Source organism: Trachypithecus francoisi, unplaced genomic scaffold (genome assembly GCF_009764315.1).
Source record: "Trachypithecus francoisi isolate TF-2019V2 unplaced genomic scaffold, Tfra_2.0 Lachesis_group10, whole genome shotgun sequence".
NCBI classification, from domain to species: Eukaryota; Metazoa; Chordata; class Mammalia; order Primates; family Cercopithecidae; genus Trachypithecus; species Trachypithecus francoisi.
Window position 1 is genome coordinate 119,079,113 of NW_022681455.1, and position 23,468 is coordinate 119,102,580.

The 23,468-nt window shown below is 41.4% G+C and overlaps 1 protein-coding gene across 2 annotated transcripts in view; it reads left to right on the plus strand.

Moving 5' to 3' along the window:
* The window catches only part of WWOX (WW domain containing oxidoreductase), a 1,118,448-nt gene that overhangs the window by 313,957 nt on the left and 781,023 nt on the right, over positions 1-23,468 (plus strand). For both annotated transcript variants that reach the window (XM_033219092.1, XM_033219093.1), the window contains exons 7-8: positions 12,110-12,295; positions 19,756-20,020. In XM_033219092.1, coding sequence (XP_033074983.1) covers positions 12,110-12,295; positions 19,756-20,020 — 451 coding nt within the window. The remainder of the gene's footprint in view (positions 1-12,109; positions 12,296-19,755; positions 20,021-23,468) is intronic.

Genomic DNA, 23,468 nt, shown 5'->3' on the forward strand with positions numbered 1-23,468 from the left:
AGGAGAAGTACCTTTGGGGCAGGGAAGGAGACTGAATGAAGATGAATATTTCAAAACTATAGACCATAAATGGGAAGAGTGAGGCTAGTGCAACCTGCCTAGGTCAAGTGAATGTCCTTTTTTCTCTTTCCAGCCCTTGTCTTTTTCACCCTCTTTGTTTTCTTCATTTCTTTCCTTCTGTTCTGATTTTTCCTTACCTGTTGATCAGAAAGATCTGATTGAGCTGATGCGTAGCAAGAATGAACCAGTGGAGAGGAAAATGTAACCACCTAATGGGTTCTCCTTTCCTGCTGGCTAGACAGCTTGATTTATCAAGACAGGGGAACTGCAAAGAGAGAAAGAGTTTAATCCACACAGAGCCAGCTGTGTGGGAAACCGGAGTTTTACTACTCAAATCAGTCTCCCAGAGAATTCAGGGATTGGAGTCTTTAGGGAGAAATGTGGATAGGGAGCCAGTGAGTGATCCGGGAGTGCTGATTTGTTGACTTGAAGATGAAATCACAGGGAATCGAAGGTGCCCTCCTGTGCCGAGTCAGTTCCTGGGTGCGGGCCACAGGACTGGTTGGCAGGTCCAGGTGGAGCCACCCTGTTGTTAGAAATGCAAAAATCTGGCTGGTGCAATGGTGTACCCCTGTAATCCCAGTACTTTAGGAGGCTGTGGTTGTCAGGCCTCTGATCCCAAGCTGAGCAGTCATAAACCCTGTGACCTGCATGTCTACGTCCAGATGGTCTGAAGCAACTGAAGAACCACAAAAGAAGTGAAATAGCCAGTTCCTGCCTTAATTGGTGACGTTCTATCATTGTGATTTGTTCCTTCTCCGGCCTGATCAGTTGACCATGTGACATTCCTTCTCCTGGACAGAGAGTCTCAGGAGCTTCCCCACCAAGCACCTTGTGACCCCTGCCCCTGCCTGCAAGAGAAAATCCCCTTTAACTGTAATTTTCCACTACCCACTCAAATCCTATGAAACTGCCCCACCCTATTTCCCTTTGCTGACCCTTTTTTTTGGACTCAGTCTGCCTGCACTCAGGTGATTAAAAAGCTTTATTTCTCACACAAAGCCTGTTTGGTGGTCTCTTCACATGGATGTGCGTAACAGGTGGGCAGATCACTTGAGTTCAAGAGTTCAAGACTAGCCTGGCCAACATGGTGAAAAACCCTGTTTCTACTAAAAATACAAAAATTAACCGGACGTGATGGCATCCACCTGTAATCCCAGCTACTCGGCAGGTTGAGGCGCGAGAATCACTTAAACCCAGGAGGTGGATGTTGCAGTGAGCCAATTGCTCCACTGCACTCCAGCATGCGATGTAGAGTGAAACTGTCTAAAAAAAAAAAAAAAAATTAAAAAAATGCAGACGTCTGAAAAGACATCTCAAAAGCCAATCTTAGGTTCTACAACAGTGGTCATCTGCAGGAATAATCGAGAAAGTTGCAAATCTTGTGACCTCTGGAATAACAGCTGGTGATTATTTGGAACTCAAGCCTGTGTCATCCTAATGTGGTGGCCTTTCATTCATTTTACAAGGACAGTTTAGATTTGGCAAAAAGCTGTTATTTAAACTGTGAACGAAATTTCTCCCAAAGTTAGCTTGGCCCATGCCCAGGAATGACCAAAGACAGCTAACCAGTTACCGGAAACGGGTCCCAATCCAGACCCCAAGAGAGAGTTCTTCGATCTTGGGCAAGAAAGACTTTGAGGCGAGTTCATAAAATTAAAGTAAGTTTATTAAGAAAGTAAAGGAATAAAAGAATGGCTACTCCATAGGTAGAGCAGGAACTTGGGCTGCTGGACTAAGGATATTTAGTTAATTATTGATTATGTGCTGAAGAAGGGGTGGATTACTCATGAATTTACAGGGAAAGGGGTAGGCAGTTCCCGGAACTGAGGGTTCCTCCCCTTTTTAGACCATGCAGTGTAACTTCTTGATGTTGCCATGGCATGTATGCACTGTCATGGAGCTGGTGGGAGTGTCTCTTAGCATGCTAATGGCTTCATATTAGTGTATAATGAGTAGTAAGGATGACCACAGGTCGTTGCCATCTTTGTCTTGGTGGGTTTTGGCCGGCTTCTTTGCTGCACGCTGTTTCATCAGCAAGGTCTTTATGACTTGTATCTTGCGCTGACCTCCTATCTCATCCTGTAACTTAGAATTCCTAACTGTCCGGCCTCTGAGCCCAAGCCAAGCCATCGCATCCCCTGTGACATGCACATATATGCCCAGATGGCCTGAAGTAACTGAAGAATCACAAAGGAAGTGAAAATGCCTTGCCCCTACCTTAACTGATGATGACATTCCACAACAGAAGAAGTGAAAATGGCCGGTCCGGTCCTTGCCTTACGTGATGACATTGCCTTGTGAAATTCCTTTTCCTGGCTTATCCTGGCTTGAAAATCTCCCCCACTGAGCACCTTGTGACTCCCACTCCTGCCTGCCAGAGAACAACCCCGCTTTGACTGTAATTTTCCTTTACCTACCCAAATCTTATAAAACGGCCCCACCCTTATCTCCCTTCACTCTTTTCGGACTCAGCCCACCTGCACCCGGGTGATTAAAAAGCTTTATTGCTCACACAAAGCCTGTTTGGTGGACGCGTATGACATAACCTCCTGGGAATGCAGCCCAGTAGGTCTCAATCTTATTTTATCCAGCCCATATTCAAAATGGAGTTGCTGTGGTTTGAATGCCTCTGATAAACCTATGGGACTAAAGAAAAGATGGAGTCGGTTAGGTTAGATTTCTGTCACTGTCATAATTTCCTCAGTTATTATTTCACAGAGGGGGTTTGAGAAAGATAGAAAATGCTAGAAAGAGACAGGGTAGTCAGTGGTAGGGATCTTGAGGGGTTAAAAAAGGGTAGGGGCTGGTCCCTTTGTAGTAGGAACTGCCACCTAAGTCCACTCTTGCCAGACAGCCTGGCTCTGTCATGAGAAATCTTGGCCCATTGTCACTCCCATTGATGAAAACCCCCACCCCCACCACTAACACCTTAACTACTGAGGGGATGTCCTCTGGCCCAGAAGGAATGCATTGGCTCTAGTTGAAGGGGTTGCTGTTTGTAAATACCATCCCCACAGTCAGCAGGCACAGAGAATGCCATTGGGCCACTCATCAGTAAGGTGTAGGGGCTTTATGTGTGGATAGATGAGAGCCATGGAGAACGTGCAGGCTGCCCTCCATTGGAATCTCAGGCTCTAAAGAAGGAGGACAACCTTTTCTGCCCTTCATCACCCCTCACAGATGAGAATCCACCCAAGAAGGAAAAAAAAAAAATCAACTCCCTAAAGTGCTGACTAATAACATCAGTTTTTGGAAAGATACTATTTTTGTTTCCATTCCATCTTTGTAGTTTGAACTTTTCCTTTTGATAGTCTGTAAATATTCATCATCTCAGAACCTTTTGAATTGCAGTGGCTTTTAGTCAAAACTGAGCAAAATGTGTCATTTGAATAATAAAAACCTCATTAAAGTGAGGCAAAAGAAATTCTTTTCCTTTTGTACAAGCCAATTAAGTGTCTTTACAATTAAAAGTCAGGCACTTTATAGTTGCATATTCCATAAGCCTGTTTTTAGTTAATAGAGGTGACAAGTTTTAGGTACAGGATACATATTTTGCCTCTGGTGTTGTGCAATTAACATTAATGAAGGGTATTAAAATTTGGTGAGAGAGGAAAGGGTTTTCCCAGGTCCTCTGTGGTTTCTTGCCTCCAGGCCTGTCTTTGGTAGCAAGTTCCTTGGTTTGCTGAGGTTTGCATTTTCTTGAGAAAATGTACAGGCAATAATAAAGGTAACTAGAAGAGACATTGTTGTTGAGAAGTATGATGTTAAAATTGCCAGTGTCCAGGCCTGTCTTAGAGGTAGGTAAACACTGTAGAAACTGTCTTTGAGGAATTTAATTTTGTCTTGTGCATAAAAGTGAATGATAAAGAGACAAAGGAAGTAATAATTACCTAACATGGCAGGCTAGCAAGATACTGGGGCTTTACCCCTCACAACCATGGGAGGTGTATGTTTAGTTTACTGGGGAGGACACAGGTTCGTGGAGGTGAACTAACTGGCCATGAGTTACGTAAGGAAAACAACGTGGCTGAGCTAGTTTCTCTAAGAACTTGACTCTATCCATTCCAGGGAGCTTCTGTAAGACAGAAGGTATTGTGCAGTAGCCTTGAAGTCAGGTGACCCTTTTGTTGTTTTTCTTTTTTTTTTTTTTTTTTTTTGAGACGGAGTCTTGCTCTGCTGCCCAGGCTGGAGTGCAGTGGCCGGCTCTCAGCTCACTGCAAGCTCCGCCTCCCGGGTTCACGCCATTCTCCTGTCTCAGCCTCCCGAGTAGCTGGGACTACAGGCGCCCGCCACCTCGCCCGGCTAGTTTTTTGTATTTTTTAGTAGAGACGGGGTTTCACCACATTAGCCAGGATGGTCTCGATCTCCTGACCTCGTGATCCGCCCGTCTCGGCCTCCCAAAGTGCTGGGATTACAGGCTTGAGCCACCGCGCCCGGCCTGTTTTTCTTGTTTGCGTCTTTATATTAGCTTTTCTATTTTGAGACAGGGTCTTGCTCTTCCTCAGTTGCCCAGGCCAGTGGGGTGATCACAGCTCACTGCAGCCACAAACTGCCAGGTTCAAGAGATCCTCCCACCTCAGCTTCCCAAGTAGCCAAGACTGCAGGTGCATTCCACGGGCTGTTTTTTGTTTGTTTGTTTGTTTTAGTTTTGAGTTTTTAATTTTTTGTAGAAATGAGGTCTTGCTTTGTTGTCTAGGTTGGTCTTGAACCCCTGAGCCAAAAAATGCTCCTGTCTTGGTCTCCCAACATGCTGATATCACAGGCATGAGCCACCATACCTGGCCTATGTTAGCTATTTCTGATACTTCATTTCTGTCTGTAAATGGCAATCATAATACATGTCACCTAGGGTTCTTAAATACAAAAAGCTCTTAAAAACTTTCTAACCCATAGTTAGTACTCAAAAAAGGAAAAAAAGTACTAACAGCCCTGGAAAAGTGAGCAAAATATTTCAGATGCAACCTGAAAGGAGCTCAAATGTAAGTCATCTCTTCACTTTGCCTATCTTTCCCTCTTCCCCACAAAGTTTTTAGCAATAGACCTGTCTTTCTATGAGTTATCCCTGCTACAAATTAGTAGATCCTGCTTTGATTTGAAGCAGAGTCTAATGAATATTACTAGGTAGGCTTGGTGCTTCAAAGCATTTGTACCTATCTCTTCAGAGAGTAGTTGGGCCATTGAGTGATTGTGTATTGACAACTGTAGTGGGCACCGTATGTGGAAAACAGGTGTTCTCAAACAAATACAGCTGACCCCAACCACACCACGACTTTTGAGGTTTTAGGTAGGGGATAGGTGGGAAAACAGATGGGGCAACAGAATGAATAATTTCTTAATGAGATCCAGATTACCCAGTGATACAAGATTTGCATGAATACTTCAAACAACAACAGTGATTTAATACGTTTTTCTAGTTAAAATTTAATGAATGCTTTCCAGCAAGCACTTACAGAATTAATACTGGCTGGGCACGGTGGCTCATGCCTGTAATCCCAGCACACTGGGAGGCGGAGGCGGGTGGATCACTGTCAGGAGATCGAGACCATCCTGGCTAACACAGTGAAACCCCCATCTCTACTAAAGATAAAAAAACAAAATTAGCCGGGCGTGGTGGCGGTCGCCTGTAGTACCAGCTACTCGGGAGGCTTAGGCAAGAGAATGGGGGGAACCCTGGAGGTGGAGCTTGCAGTGAGCCGAGATCATGTCACTGCACTCCAGCCTGGGTGACAGAGCGAGACTCCGTCTCAAAAAAACAAACGAAAAGTACCAATTCTCCACAAACTCTTTTAAAAAATAGAAGAGGAGGAAACACTTTCCAACTGGCTCTATGAAGCCACTGTTACTCTGACAACAGAACCAGTCGAAGATATCACCAGAAAAGGAAACTTGAGATCACTTTCTCTTATGAATAGAGATAAAACAATTTTGTACTAAATGCTAGCAAGACAAATTCAGCCACATATATAAAGAATTGTACATTATGACTAACTGGGATTTATCCAAAGAATTCAAGGTTGGTTTTACATTAAAAAGTCAGTCAATACCATAATAGTAGAATAAAAGATCCTTTCAATATACACATAAAAACACATTTTAAAAGGTCCAACACTCTGTTGTGATGAAAACTTTTAGTAAACTTGCATCGAAGTGGCATTTTCTCAACTCAATAAAGGGCATCTGCAAAAAACTCACAACTGACATCATGCTTAATGCTGAAAGATTGAGTACTGTCCCCTTAAGATCAAGAAATAAGACAAGGATATTGACTCTCACCACTTTCATTTCATATTCTGCTAGAAGTCCTAGCTAGGGCAATTGGGCAAAAAACAAAAAGCAGAAGACTGAAAAAAAAATCCAGATTGGAAAGAAGTAAAACTATGTTTATTTGCAAATGAAATCACCTTATCTGTAGAAAATCCTAAAAATACACTTAAAAAATATTAAAACTAACAAGTTCAGCCAGGATAAAAGTAGGATAAAAGTTTAATATGCTTGAGTAAATTGTATTTCTATATACAAGCAATGAAGGCATCCCATGTTCATGGATCAGAAGATTTAATATTGTATAGCTGACCAAACTCTCCAAATTATCTATAAATTTAGTGCAATCTCTATTAAAATTTCAGTTGACTTTTTTACGGAAATTGAAAAGCTGATCCTATATTTTATATATGAATGCAAAGGAACCTGAAGAACCAAAACAAGCTTGAAAAAGAACAGCATTGGAGGCCCTCCATTTCTCAATTTCAAAACTTACCATAAATCTTTAGTAATAAAGGCAGTGTCATACCAGCAGAAGAATAGATCTATAGGTAAGAAAATAGACCTGAGAGTCCAGAAATGAATCCATGTATATGGTAAATTGATTTTCAGCAAGGATGCCAAGAGAATTCAAAATAGTCTTTTCAACAGTGATGCTAGAACCACTGGGCATCCCCATGCAAAAGAATGAAGTTAGATCACACTTGCATAAACTACACAGAAAAAAATAGCAAAAAAAAATAATAAAAATGGGTCAGAGACTTAAGAGCTAAAACTGTACAACTCTTAGAAGCAAATACAGGAGTATATTTTTGTGATGTTGACTTAGACAATTATTTCTTAGATATAACCCCGACAGCAAAAGTGACAAAAGAAAAAAAAAAGATAAATTGGGTTTGATCCAGAATCAAAAGTGTTTGTGCTACAAATGATACCATCAAGAAAGTATACAGATGATCTACAGAATGGGGGAAACATTTACAAACTAAATATCTAATAAGGGATTTATATCTAGAATAAAGAGCTTTCACAACTCAATAATAATAACTCAGTTAAAAAAGAAGCATAAAATCTAAATAGATATTCCTCCAAATGTGATACACAAATTGCCAATGAATACATAAAAAGATGTTCAATGTCATGAGTCATTAGGGAAATGCAAATGAAATCCACAACAAGATTCCACTTCTTAGTAGGATGGCTAAAATAAAAAAGTCAGATAATAAATAGGAAGACACAGAGAGATGAAAGTTCAAATACAGTCCTGGTGGAAATGTAAAATTGTACGGCTGCACTGGAAAACAGTTTGGCCATTCTTCAAAAAGTTAAACATTGAGTTACCATATGACCCAGCCATCCTGCTCCTAGACGTATCCTCAAGAGAAAAGAAAACATGCATTTCCACAGCACCTTACAAATGAATGTGCATAGCAGTGATATTCCTAGTAGCCAATAAATGGAAACAATCCAAATATCCATCATTGGTGAATGGGTAAACAAAGCGCAGTATATTCATATAATGGAATATTATCTGCCCATTAAAAAGAAATGAAATATTAATAAATGATACAACATGGATGAACCTTGCAAACATCATGCCAAGTAACAGAAGCCAGTCACAAAAGACTATGTATTGTATGGTTCCGTTTAGTATATACAATGTTCAGAATAGATGAATCTATAGGACAGAAAGTAGATTAATGGTGTTTTGGGGATAAGAGTGTATGTAGGTAGGTAGAGGGTGGCTAGTGATTGCTAATGGGTTTTTTTTTTTGAGTTAAAGTGCTATAAAATTAGAATGTAGTTATGGTTGTACAATTATTTGAGTATACTGAAACAGTTGTACAGTGTACATACATAGAGTTTTTGGCATGTGAATTATATTTCAGTAAAGTTCTTTAGTTTATGCTTATTGTAGAAAAGTTGGAAAATACCAAAAATCATAAACAGGAAATAGAGAAAAAGTAATCCTGACTGTATATCTGGAAATTCTTTTTGGGGGGTATGGGGTATGAATCACATATATAAAATTTAATTTCCTACTTTTTCAATTAAATTGAGAAAGTTTAGGAATCTTTGATTTAATCATTGTTTATCTACTCCTCTGTTGCTGGATGTTAGGTTGTTTCTAGTTTATATAGAATTTTATAATTTTAGTTGATGTACCATGCATTCTTGGGCATAAACTTTTATATGAAGTTTGAATATTAGGAAAGAATTTGAGTTTTCTAAAACTATTATAACAAATTAACACAGATTGAGTGGCTTGAAACAACAGAATTTTGGTCTCTTACAGTTTCAGAGAACGTCTGAAATCAAGCGGTCTACAGCGTTGGTTCCTTCTGGAGGCTGGAAGGAGCGTCTGTTGCATGCCTGTCTCCTAGCTTCTTGTGACTGCCAGCCATCCTTGGAATTTCTTGGCTTGTGTCTAAGTCACTCTAGTCTCTACCTCTTTCCATCTTCTTCTCTGTGGGTGTTCCTTCTCCACTTCTCCTTTTTTGTAAGGATAGTCCTGTCATTGGATTTAAGGCCCACTTTAATCCAAGATGATCTTGTTTCAAGATGTGGGCTTAATCACACTTGCGAAGACCCTTTTTCCAGATAAGGTCACATTCACAGATCGCTACCATTCAACCCAACCCACTATGGAAGCGATGGAGTGGGAGGTACCATTCAACTCACAGATTCCTACCATTCAACCCACTATGGAAGCAGTGGGGCGGGAGGTACCATTCAACTCACAGATTCCTACCATTCAACCCACTACAGAAGCAGTGGCATATCCAAAGGATGGGAGGTAGCTATGGGAATGGTCTGCCCCAGGTGCAGGCAAAACGGGGAAGCATTTTGTATAGAATGGAAAAACAACAGCAAAGCTAGCTAAAAGTTGATCTGCTTTTTACAATGATGTGCTGACAATTCTAAACATTATCAGTGAAAAAATACTTCTCCCTAGTGATATTAACTGTGCCATTTCTGCTGCCCCTGTTACATACATCCTTTACTGCTTGGAAAGAGGATTACTTGGTGAAATAATATGAACCTTTCAATTCTCATGATACATGTTTTCAACTTAATATCTAGGGTGCAACCCCCCAACTTTATATGAGGTAATACAAATACAATAGTATGAATACATATGCTAATTTGATAGAAAATATTTTAATGTTTACTAGTGTAGTTGGAGGTGTTAAGTATTGCACTGGTTATTTGTAATCTCGTTTTATAAAATTTCTAATGTCACTGTTTCTGTTAGACTCTTAGAAGACACATGGTTCTCTCATAGATATGTAAGAACTGTTTATATAGTAAAAATATGGGGCCTCTAAATGATTGCATATATTTTTCACTTTTGTTTTACTTTTTTAGAGAGCAGAATATTTAATTTCTATAAAGATTTTTCTTTATGTTTCCCTTTATTGCATGCCAGTGTTTGTTTTTTAAAAACTTGTAACTGTTAGGCTGCGATGTGAAAACTGTCTTTCTTTTTTTTAATTTGGAGACAGAGTCTTGCTCTAATGCATGCAGTGGTATGATCATAGCTCAGTGCAGCCTCAAACTCCTGGGCTCAAGTAATCCTCCTATCTCAGCCTTCCAAGTAGGTGGGAGTACAGGCACACACCACCACACCTGGCTAATGTTCTGGTGGTGGTTGTTGAGATGGGGTCTTGCTGTGTTGCTCAGGCTGGTTTTGAATACTGGCTCAAGTGATTATCCTGTCTCAGCCTCCCAAAGTGCTGGAATTTCAGAGGTGAGCCACTGTTCCTAGCCTGCCTGCCTGCCTTCTTCCTTCCTTCTTTCTTTCTTTCTTTCTTTCTTTCTTTCTTTCTTTCTTTCTTTCTTTCTTTCTTTCTTTCTTTCTATCTATCTATATGTGTGTATATATATATGTGTGTGTGTATATATATATATATATTTTTTTCTTTTCTTTGAGATGGAATCTCTCTCTGTTCCCCAGGCTGGAGTGCAGTGGCATGATCTCAGCTCACTACAACCTCCGCCTCCTGGGTTCAAGCCATTCTCCTGCCTTGGCCTCCCAAGTAGCTGGGATTACAGGCGCGTGCCACCACACTGGGCTAATTTTTTTATTTCTAGTAGAGACGAGGTTTCACCATGTGGTTAGGCTGCTCTCGAACTCCTGACCTCGTGATTTGCCTGCCTCAGTCTCCCAAAATGCTGAGATTACAGGTGTGAGCCACCACACCCACCCTTATTTTTATATATCTTTCATAACCTTTCTATCTCTTTCTCTCTCTTTCTCTGTTTCTGTGTGTGTCTGTGTCTGATAATAAAATACATTAAATTTTATATTATAACGTGTTTTATAAGGTCTGTAGATTTGTTTATGATTTTAATGGCTGCATAGTGTTCTATCATGTGGATATATTCTAAATGTAATAATTCCTCAATGGTGTATTTAGTTTACTTCTAATTTGCTGCCTTAGTTTATCACAAACACTGTGAATAGCCTTGTGTATATTTTGTTGTACAATTCTTATTGGTACATTATGATTTTTCACCAGTATATATTTACTTTTTGAGAATTTAACTTTTTGATTCACATGAAAGGATTACTTTTATTTTTAACAATTTTATTATGTTTGTGAGGCCTAGGCAGGGGGATTGCTTGAGACCGGGAACTCAAGATCACCCTGGGCAACATAGCGGGAGTCCATCTCTACAAAAATAAGAAAGAAGAAATCAAGTAGCCATGCATGGTGGTGTGCCCCTGTAGTCCCAGTTACTCAGGAGGCTAAGATCGTCTGAGCCTGGGAGTTTGAGACTGCAGTGAGTTATGACCACACCACTACACTCCAGCCTGGATGACAAAGCAAGATCTTGTCAGAAAAAAAAAAAAAATTAAATATATACAAAATAAGAGAGACTATTATGACAGGCTTCTACTTACCTATCTCTAGGCTTCTTTATAAAACGTTCATTTAATCTGAGCTCTACAAGAAATTCTATATCTTTAAACAATATGTACCCTTCTCTTTAGACAGAGCATTTACCCCCTTGCTATGCTTGCTTAGCACCTACGAAGTCCTGGGTCCTGTGTCAGTTGTTTTGTTTTTTCTTTGTTTGTTTGTTTGTTTATTTGTTGAGATAGAGTCATGCTCTGTTGGTCAGGCTGGAGTGCAGTGGCATGATCTCAGCTCACTGCAACCTCTCCCTCATGGGTTCAAGCGATTTTCCGGCCTCAGCCTCCTGAGTAGCTGGGATTACAGACATGCACCACCACAGCCGGCTAATTTTTTTTTTGTATTTTGATAGAGTTGGGGTTTCACCATGTTGGTCAGGCTGGTCTCAAACTCCTGACCTCAAATGATCCACCCGCCTTGGCCTCCCAAAGTGCTGGGATTGCAGGTGTGAGCCCCCATGCCCGGCCCTATGCCAGCCTTTTTAACAGCATAATTTCTCCTTTATTACTCATAACTATTTTAAGGACTATTTTTATTTACAGACAAAGTGCGACTTGGATGATTAAGAAAGACGGAGTTAATCAGGTGGTTGAATCTGAGTTCCAACTAGGGTGACAGCTCTTCCCGGATTGCCTGTCACTGTTCTGGTTTTCGCACTTAAAGTCCTGTGTCCTAAAAAGCCTCTCATCCTCAGTAACAAAGGACAGTTGCCCACTCCAAGCCTTGTGACGTTCTAGGGTATCCTATTTCTAAATGGTTGGAATCTAGAATACGAAGAAAGAATTTCTCATTCCTGAAGGACCGTTGATTCTGCTTGGTGGTAGTGTTTATGTTCACCTCATGTAGAATATTTTATTTTTCAGGCCTCTTCATGTGCTTGTGTGCAACGCAGCAGCTTTTGCTCTACCGTGGAGTCTCACCAAAGACGGCCTGGAGACCACCTTTCAAGTGAATCATCTGGGCCACTTCTACCTTGTCCAGCTCCTCCAGGATGTTTTGTGCCGCTCCGCTGCTGCCCGTGTCATTGTGGTCTCCTCAGAGTCCCATCGGTGGGTTTGAATTGCATGTTTGTTCACTTATCCCCTTTCTCATACCAGCTAATACTCCCCCAAGGCTCTCATTCTGAAAATAATTTTCATTAGTCGTACTTGAGACATGTGGGTGGACTCAACTTGGCTTACTTAATTTTTCCAGGTCTTTTTTGTGTGTCTGTGTGATTGTAGGGGACTGTTGAGAAAGACTGTCTAGAGCAATGAAGATTGTTTTTATGACTATACTTCAAGCTCCTCGTCGATTTTGCTTAGAGATGGAGTAATAATTGATGAAATCTGAATGGCATGACCTTTATTGATTTGTAATTCAACAACTTCAACATCTTACCAAGAAGAATGTGCAGTTACTCTAGCAGGAGAAACAATGCAATTAAAGCCTGCGAGATGAAATCCAATTGTTTTATAATGAGAAATTAGGGAATTCGATGCAGACATTAGCTGTGTAATTGTGGAAAGGGAAGTACTGTAGTTAGAGCAAATTAGAAATCTGGCCATGCCTCTTTTGGTTAAAATTTCAATTAAAACATCAGATGGCACTTTTTTCCTATTGCCATTAGGAGAATATTCAATTGACTGAAAAAGACATTTGAAAATTTCATCGTATTTTCAGCATATTTGTTTCTAGAGTTGGATAAACAACTGTTTGTCTAGAGAGAAATATTCCGAAAAGACAAAGGCCTTGCTGGATGAGGCTGGATTTAATATGTGTTAGGGAGATCTCTCTTTCACATTTGCTTGGTGTGTGTTTGGGGGGGAGTTTACACTCTTAGCAGAGTAGCTAGAAAAAGAAATAATGTGAGAGGGACCCATTTTTTTCTTCCTTCTTCTCCGTCTTAAGTCCTGAAATGTTTTAGTGACCCAGAATGAAGCTTATTTTTTTAATCATACTTCCATAAAATGTAACCCCTGGGACTTGGAAGAGAGAGACCAGCCAAGGGTTAGCTTGAAACCTTTATCACTCCCAAACACAGAGGCTTATGGTATAAGTGACACACTGCAGATAGATTTACTTTTGCCATTTTAAATTTATGATGGCTGAAATGAAAGGAAAATGCCAGTAATAATCCTCCCCCGTGTTAAAAGACATGAAACATCCAGTAATTAGGTGGTAACAAAATCTGGACAGCCTTATCTTTGCAAATCACACCAGGTTTGTGAAAGAAAGTGGAGTGGCCCTGTTAAGGGGCGAGGGAGGCTACTGTGGGGGCAGGCAGCAGAGAGAGCTCCAGAAATAAATCTGCCAGCCCCAGTCATCCACCAGATGTGGAGGGCACCACGGGATATGTTTAAATGAGCTGGTATTTAATGGGAGATTATGTTGAATTGTCAGCTGCTCACTCTCCTTTGTAAATCTGTATCTCACATGGTATTTTGTGTGACGTCTTTGTTCTCTCCTTAACTACAGTGTAATTCGTGCCTACTTTGGAGATTCGAATCTTAGCTTCATTTAAAAGATTAATTTGAAAGGAAGGGACTTGGACTCTTGAACTAGACCTATCTTAGTTTGTAGGGAGGCCTTTCTGAAGTGTGTTGTCATGCTCACTCCTGTCTGATGGCTGGCACTAGTTTTCTGCTTTCCAATTATTCTTTGCACATTGTTGTTATTACTATTATTTTTTGAGAGAGAGTCTCGCTCTGTTGCCAGGCTAGAGTGCAGTGGCGTGATCCCAGCTCATTGCAACCTCTGACTTGCAGGTTTAAGCGATTCTCCTGCCTCAACCTCCTGAGTAGCTGGGACTACAGGCATCCACCACCACGCCCAGCTAATTTTTGTATTTTTAGTAGAGACAGGGTTTCACCATGTTGGCCAGGATGGTCTCGATCTCTTGACCTTGTGATTCGCCCTCCTTGGCTCCCCAAAGTGCTGTGATTACCCGGCATGAGCCACCGCGCCCGGCTTCTTGGCACATCATTTAAAGGTGTTTTAACAAAATGGCAATTTCCCCAGGCTGGCTTGTGTATTACCTTCGCATTGCATCCCTTGGCTCCCATGAGTGAGCTTGGTGACTTGGGGCACAGGCGGTACGTGAAAACACTTTGCTCACTACCCAAGAACCCAGGGCCCTAAACCATGCTGTAAAATGCAAGTGTTGATATATAATTACCTCCATAAACCTTGGCAGAATCTCTTCGTTGGAGTCAAGACCCCCTGTTAGGGGAAAAAATAAAGTCCTATGTTTGCAGAAAATACTACACTAGACTGCCCCAAGGCAAAATATTTATTAGCCTTCCTGTGTCTTCACTGTGTTTTAGTTACTCATCTGGAATCTGAGCAACTGAATTGAGTTTCTGCATACCTAGAATACATCATAGTGAAATGAGAAGTTGACTTCCTTGCTGTGAAAAAATTTCAGATAACAGTTAAAGTAGAATGAAAAGAGCAGAGTGCTGGTTGAACAACCCTCAATGGCTGCAGCTGGATTGAGTGCCAAATTGCCCTCTCCCACCCCTCGCACAAAATCACACAGTGACACACACACACACACACAGACATAGACACACAAACACACGGAGTTTCTGAGCTTCTGTGTAGATAGAATCCAGCCTAATTATTTTAGGAGGGAATTTAAAAAATCCTCAATAAAATTGGGCTTGATGGCACATGCCTATAATCCCATCTAGTAAGAGGGTGAGGTGGGAGGATGGCCTGAGGCCGGGAGTTTGAGGTTGCAGTAAGCTTTGATCCTGTCACTGCATTCCAGCCTGGGTGACAGAGTGAGACCCCATCTCTAAAATAAAGATTAAAAATTATTAGTTAAAAAAATGCAGTATAGGCCAGGCACAGTGGCTGATACCTGTAATCCCAGCACTCCGGAGTTTGAGATCAGCCTGGCCAGCATGGCGAAACCCCATCTCTACTAAAAATACAAAATTTAGCCAGTTGTGGTGGTGGACGCCTATAATCCCAGCTATTTGGGAGGCTGAGGCAGAAGAATTGCTTGAACCTGAGAGGCGGAGACTGCAGTGAGTGGAGATTGTACCAGTGCAGATTGCACCAGTGGAGGGAGATTGTCATCAGCCTAGGTGATAGAGCAAGACCTCGTCTCAAAAAAAAAAAAAACAAACAAACAAACCCAAAAAGCAAAACCCTCAACGTGTATATACAAGAGTGGGGGGGAAGGGGGGCCCTTACTAAGCAAGTGTTACTGTCCACAGAACAAATGTCAATATTTTAATGTACTAGTAAGGGAGAATTCTATTAAGACATAATTGTTTGGCTTTGTCAGTTTGTCAACTTGAAAATAGAGTCGGCAGCATCTGAAGAGTTGTTTTACTACCTATGGAGCTGAGAGGTGAACATAGTCGTTTTTCAGGAAGCCTTTTTTGGCTCAGAGAGATCAGAATCCAGCCCACACTTGCCACTTCCTGGAGGACTGTCAGTGCTAGCTAATGAGAGTGTAAAAGTAGGATATCTGCCCAGGAGACGGTGGGGAAGGAAATCAGGGGTCAACCTTTTAGGGAAGGGCTGTTTGCTGAGAGAGTGCCTGATATGTAGCAGCTGCTACTTCTCCATGTTGAAACTGTCCTTCCTGGTTCTCATTTTTCATCATGGGATTCTTTTGTCTTATTTCTAGGTTAGGAATCAAGAAGAAATGACTTTCTCCTCTTAGACATTTAATTTACTCAGTGTTCCCTAGTCATGAGATACTTCTGTGTTATCCTTAAATACCTAAGTGGGGACCTTATTCTTAACAGTAGAAAATCACTGTGTGTGATGATGGTGTATACCTGTAATACCAGCCACTCAGGAAACTGAGGCGGGAGGATCCCTTGAGCTCAAGAGTTGAGATTAGCATAGGCAACAAAGCAAGACCTTGTCTCTAAAAAAATAAGCAAAAACCAAAAGCCCTAAACATTAGGAAGTTCCACATGTAAACATTAATGGAAAACATGGAAGAGTTGAACCTAGTGGTAAATTTTACCTTTAGGGCAAGACTTGAAGCAAGGGAAACTGTCAAATTCTCATCATGGGATTTGCGTTCCTTTGGTTTTTATTAAAGACTTGGTCCTTGGATTGAAATTCCAAACCCATGACCAAACTTTAATTCTGTGTTGAGTCCTTACTATGTGTCAGGCACTGTAGTAAGCAACACTCAAGAGTCTTACAGTCTACTTTCCATTAATTCACAGTCTAGTTTTGGAATCAGGTGATCAGTTGACTTACAGGCTGGCATGGTGATGACAGAGGAGCAATGTACAGACAGAACAGAAAGATGGCATAGCGAGCCATTTCACCGATCTTGGAAGGCCAGGAGTGTCACTGAATGCTAGGAATGGTGTCATGACCTGGGTCCTGAAGAGTGGATACTTAATGTCCATGGGCACATGTATTTTTGTCTGCCTTCCATGGCTTCTTTCATTCTCTCCCTAACTTCCACCCAAAAAATCACCATGATATCCAGTTGTGGAAGAGTTCATTATGGGGAGCTTCCTAGAAGAAGTAATCCCTGAACTGGGTCAGGCTAAACAAACATGCCAAGAAGGGTTTCTGGCAGCAGTTGATAAAAGATGAGTAGAGAGAGGGAATGGATGGTGCTATATTCCATAGCTTTTGGATACTCTCTAAATCCTTGTCCCTGTTTTCTATGCCATGTCGATAGAGTGTTCAAGTCCTGTTCCATACCTGGGATCATTGGATTCTCATCTCAGTAGCACCTTTGTGTGACAAGTCTTCTGTAATACCTTATTATGTTGAAATAAAGTTCGCAAATAACATAAATTACATGTACAAATATATTTTTAATTCGATATGATGGCTTTACTGTAATGCAAATAAAAAATAACAGAAACAAAATGGTGTGTGTTTCAACACGTGAATGCTTGGGCCGGGCTACAGGAAAGATGGAACGCATGTATCCACGCATGAATCACCTTGAGTGGACTCAAAAAAAAAAAAAAGCACACCCTTACCAGGTGTGTGGTATTGCAGACTCCAGTACCACCAACCTTGAGTGAGGCCTGACTGTATTAGTCTGTTCTAATGCTGCTAAGAAAGACATACCTGAGACTGGGTAATTTATATAGGAGACAGGATTAAGGGGCTCATGGTTCCACATGGCTGGGGAGGCCTCACAATCATGGTGGAAGATGAAGAAGAGCAAAGGGATGTCTTACATGACAGGCAAGAGAGCATGTGCAGGGGAATTCCCGTTTATAAAACCATCAGAGCTCATGAGACTTTTTCAATACCACGAGAACAGTATGGGAGAATCCACCCCCATGATTCCGTTATCTCCACCTGGCCCTGTCCGTGATGCATGGGGGTTATTACAATTCGAGGTGAGATTTGGGTGGGGACACAGCCAAATGATGTCAGTCACCATCCAGAAATCACACAAAATCTGAAAGTGCTTTCATTCATTCTACATGTATGTTGTTGCACTACCCACCTGGAAATTCAGTGGATGTTTCTAGGCTCAGATAATTATCCACAGGCTTTTCATCTGCATGAGTGTCCACTGGGGCAGTCTTCATTGAGCAAGACTTCATCTGCATTGCAAGAGAACTTCCATCCCTGCTACCATCACCAGCAATCATCATGACAACCGGAAGAAGGCCCTCATATATTTTCAAATTTTCCGCTGAGTTCCACTGCCTTAGACAATTAAGCTTGGAAGTTGGACTCTTCCTGTGGTTTGAGTACTTGAAAATGGGCAGCCAACAATTCGTTTCAAGATCTCATTTCTGAATCCCTGATGACATCTCTGGCCATTGACTTTGTTGATGGCTTTAGAGCAGCTATGTCATTTAACACTAGAAACTGGATGTCACTGAGTCCTGTGGAAGGGATATTTAATTTCCATTAAAACATGAATTACATCTGCCCTTGCCATGCTTTTCTTGGTCTTAGCCCACCACGAGCTGCTGATATTAAGGAACAATAGGATTGTTCCATAATTTTCATTTTACTTTTTGCTTTTTGTTTTCCATAGCAGTTTTCTAGAGGATTCCCATTATGCTTCCTCATTACCTGGTGCCCAGAATGAACTTACAGAAGCAGAATATGAGGGGGTCCTTTGACAAAGATGAGACCATTTAGAAAATACCTTTTGTTTGTTGTGATCCATTTTGTAAGGGCAATCACTACATTGTTGTTATTTAAAAGAAAGAGACAAAGGGAAAGAAACAAACAGCTGGTGTTTAATGACTCTGTCAGACCCAATTATAAAACATCAACTAGTTACGTTGATTTGTGTACATCCATGCCGTGGGTATACTTAAAAACATCAGACTGTGCCAGAACTTATCTTGGCTTTGTTTACATTTATCTTTTAAACGTATAAGTCTGTTGATGGCACCTCACCAAGGTTATAACCCCTTTATAATCATTAATTTTTAATCTAGAAAAGAGTCTTGGAGGCAACAAGACTCATCTATATTTTCTTGGATGCTCAAATGAAAATATACAGCACTCAAGCATTAGCTAAAATCATCCAGGAAAGCCTTGTCAAAGGTTAGGAATGTGATATCTTTCTGTTTCCAAAAGCAGCAGCCCTTTATTTAAGATGCTTTTCTGTTTAATTTAATTATCTTTGAACTTCCTGTTGAAGGTTTTGAAAAATATATGTTAGTGGGTGGGGAGGGAGTTCAGCATGTCAGGACTGCTACACTTATGAGTGTGGGTCTTTACTGAAGTCTGTCTTTCGAGTCAATGCTTTTTTATTTTTTTAATTTTTTAATTTTAAATTCTTTCTTTTAGAGATGGAAGTCTCACTCTGTTGCCCAGGCAAGAGTTCAGTGGCACAGTCATAGCTCACCGCAACCTCGATCTCTCAGGCTGAAGCGATCCTCCTGCCTCAGCCTCCCAAGTAGCTGGGACCACAGGCGTGTGCCACCATACCCAACTAATTGTTTATTTTTTGTAGACATAGTGTCTCCCTATCTTCCCCAGGCTGGTCTTGAACTCCTACACTCAAGCAGTCCTCCCACCTCAGCTTCCTAAAGTGCTGAGGTTACAGGCAAGAACCACCACACGTGACCTATGTTTATATTGTTAAATCACCATTGTCAATCTTTAAGGGAGACTTTGTTTTGATGTATGCAAGATTGAGTTTTTAGTCATCTCTACATAGTTTTCTCAGATTCTCTCTTTTTTTTTTTTTTTTGAGATGCAGTCTAGCTCTGTTGCCCAGGCTGGAGTGCAGTGGCCTGATCTTGGCTCACTGCAACCTCTGCCTCCCGTGTTCCAGCGATTCTCTTGTCTCAGCCTCCCACGTACAGGCATGCCACCACACCTGGCTGATTTTTGTATTTTTAGTAGAGATGAGGTTTTGCCATGTTGACCAGGGTATCTTGAACTCCTGACCTCAGGTGATCCGGTCGTTTCGGCCTCCCAAAGTGCTGGGATTACAGATGTGAGCCTCTGCAGCCAGCCTTCCTTAGATTTCTAATAAAATTAAAAAGCTGTATGGGAAGTCAGAACTTGGTTGCTTCACGTCATATTTCCTATTTTTAAGATTTACAGATATTAATGACTCCTTGGGAAAACTGGACTTCAGTCGTCTCTCTCCATCAAAAAACGACTATTGGGCAATGCTGGCTTATAACAGGTCCAAGCTCTGCAACGTCCTCTTCTCCAACGAGCTGCACCGTCGCCTCTCCCCGCGCGGGGTCACGTCGAACGCAGTGCATCCTGGAAATATGATGTACTCCAACATTCATCGCAGCTGGTGGGTGTACACACTGCTGTTTACCTTGGCGAGGCCTTTCACCAAGTCCATGGTAAGAGAACAGCTTCTGGCGCCGCAAACACCTTGGGTCCTAGAGAAACCTGCGCACATGTGTCTCCACCTTTTTACTTCTTGCGGGCTTGAGTCGTCTCAGGAATAACATTGTCCCGCCCATCATAAAGGGCTCTTGAACATATTTGCGTCAACTTTAGATTAAATCTGTTTGGGTAAATGCATTTTGGAGGGCTTGGGTGGACGATGTGGGTTTCAGTATCATGTTAAGTATGGCTGAAAGTCCTTATGGAAATGGTGATTTTTTGTTGTTGTTAAGTTTTGTTTTTTGGGGGGTTTTTTATTCAGAAACCTTGAAAATCTATTTTGTTGAGTGGAGTGCTTGAAAACTGCTGTTTTGTGTCAGTAGGTGGACAACAAAGATTTGTGACTACTGAATTTTCAGGAGATGTGATTCCTTTGTTTTGTCGAAAATCTGTATCTGATGTTCTAAATTCTTCTTCTAATGGGTGTAATCCTCTGTTGGAGAATCCTTTGACGGCTAGGAGTGTGTTTTCTTCTTTACTTTCCCAAAGATGATTTTGGATGAATCACGGTACTGTGGTTACATTTGAAAGTGTTTACAAGGGTGATACGATGTTTTTATAATTTGATGTTCATTTATCAACCATCTTAAGAACATTCTTCTGTGAAACTGTTTTAGTAGGAAGTAATTTGAATGAAGAAAGCATATTTTCCACAATATATTTGGTAGATTATTTTTCAAAACCAAAGGACTTCAAAAACGTCTTCCTATTAGTGGACACCAGTATTCCAGTTACCCAAACTTGAAATCTACTGTACAGAAATCTTCCTTTTCCAAAACACATTTGGCTTTTAGAGATACCACAGGCCTTCAAAGTTGAACCTAGGATGTTAATAAAACAAAGCAAAACAACAACAAAAAAAGAAGTATCACTGGCCTATTATCCTCCAACCAATCTCACAGCCTTAGAAACCGTCTGCTGCCTTCTCTTACACTCATTCCCACCTGCCATCCTTAACCTTGGTATTTGGGAGCGACTTTTAAAACCACATCAAAAGTCTTTTGAACTGCTTAAAAGAACTGCTTAGGAGGAAATAAGTAAGTACATCTTTTATTCTAATCTCCCAAGTGGTTTTTATGCAAAGTAAACAGACATATTCCGAGAGCTGAACACTTAGGATCAGTTGCAGTGAAGGCACATATGGAGAGTGGTTCTCCGTGCCGCAGGGTGGGATTGATCTTAGGAAATAATGAATGAAACTTATCTGCAGGTGGATCACAGGGTTTTGAAATTTCCCCATCACTTTGCTCCTGATGATTGCATAAGCGCAGCCTCTTCATGCTGGTTTCTTTGACCCTGGTTATGCCTCATACTTTGCTCTGTCCTTCAGTTGGCATGAAAAGAAAGAATATGGATCTGAACTGGGTGCCAGTGCTGTTTAAATGAGGCGTTTAGGAATGAGGAGAGGAGAGAGGTGGATTCTTCCTTATTTTCTGCTGGCCCAGTGCCTTCCGCATTAGCAAGCCCAATCAACCATCATTTGTAATCTTTGGGTGTTGAGTCATCTCACTAGGATTTGATCACTGATGGGTTCTAAGGAACTGGGTTCGGTGGCATCAGAGAGTTCATTTTCTCCTTCTTCTGTAAGGTCCCTAATCGGAGGGACATAATGGGAAAGATTTAGAGATGACTCTGTGACTGTATGGAATTTGGTGAAGGGTGATAGAAGCACCTTGCGATTTGTCGTCAACGCGAGTGGATGAGGAGTTGTTGACAAAATAGTGGAAACTATTATTTTGTGGCCTGATCATATTGTTTAGGGACTCTGAGCCAGGGCAGGTAGGAAAAGAAGGAAGACAAGTTCTGCTAAAATATAAATGCAGGGTAAATATTTTTATTTATTGGAGAAGAGTTATTATCTAATATTTAATATAATATGCTTAATAAAGTCAGACTTGAATGTTGGGTGGTTGAACCTAACAGGAGTATTTCTAAAAAGTACTAGCAAATTAAGTTGGGTCGGTGACTGTATCATGGTACCAGAGTGTTGCTGTTTTGGGGGTAAGGGTGCTCAGGACTTGGGCTGAGTGGAAAACCAGAGTATGGGGTTAGAAACGGAGGCAGAAGGATTACCATGTGGGGGAGGATGCACAATGAACTGGACGAAGGTTGCAACTCAGTGAGCACCATACCTGGAGTGTGTCCTAGTAACAACAGATGCCCAACCTCTGTGCCTAATTCCTTTGCCTACCCTACCCGTGTGCAGCAGCCTCTGCCGCACCCTACCACAGTCTCTCCTGTTGCCCTGGCAGGAGAGCTCAGAGACTACTTGTGAACAGGTCTCAATGCCTAGAGCAAGGCAAGGCTTGCGAGAAGCAGATGTCCTCTGGGAGCAGCCCTGGGTAAAAGATTAAACGCGCACTAGGCTTTAGGTCTCTGGGTGAGAAAGCTGTGGGAAAATGAGCGGGTAGCTCATGAGAGGGTTTGGAGAACAGTGGTGACGTCGCAAAAATCCCAGGTTTTGTTCAGGTTGTCAGGGGAGGGTCACTCATAGAAAGGGCAGGGGACGTGAGCATTTCCCTTGTACTTGAGATGGGATTTGACATGGTTTCCTGGTGGTGGCCAGAGAAAAAAGTGGTAACCTGGGACAGTGGACCTCGCAGCTCTCCTGCTAATGGTGCTGATGGCTCATCTCAGCTCTTACCCTTGACCACTGGAACAACTTAGGTCGCCAGCGTTCTGAGTCTGTCTCATTAAGACGAAAATTGCGATACACGTTGGTGTAAGGACTGACAATAATGCATATAACATCAATAATGATGGACGTAGAATTTCTGCAATGATTATAATCTGGCTCTCCAGTAAGGTAGCCATGGGCCACATGTGGCTGGGTTTCTAATTGTGATTGAGAAGCTTAGCACAGACGCAGTCTCCCTATAACCAGATGGCTAGTGTGGTCTGCCTTGTCTGCCTTTCACCTTAGAGAGGGTGTTTGCTTCTGACACGAGTATTGCTGGAGTACACATTCCGTTGCATGAGGTCAAGGGAGCAAGAAATACAACCCAGCCTTGTGCTTCGAAGCCCTGCCTTCATTTCTTCCCTGTAGCCAGCTCCCTTAAGTATTAAACAGCAGTATTCTAATATCAACGTCCCTTTTTTATTTGCTGTGACTTGCTGTGACTACGGTGATTTTAGTTACAGTAATTAGGTCACCCTTCATGGAGTCAGGCTATTTTAAGTGCCTCTTTAAGGAATATTGTTGCAGATCAGTAATTTTACAATTGGATGTTCTTGTGCAACTTTATTAAATGTAATCTGTCTTTTAAATGTTGCCCTTTTACAGTTATATATTTCTAATTGTTGCTGTAAATGCATTATCACTTTGAAATTAATTAATTTTTCCATTTTGGCTGCCTGCAGTATAATAATCACTAATGAGCAACTCACAGGAATCAATTCTCA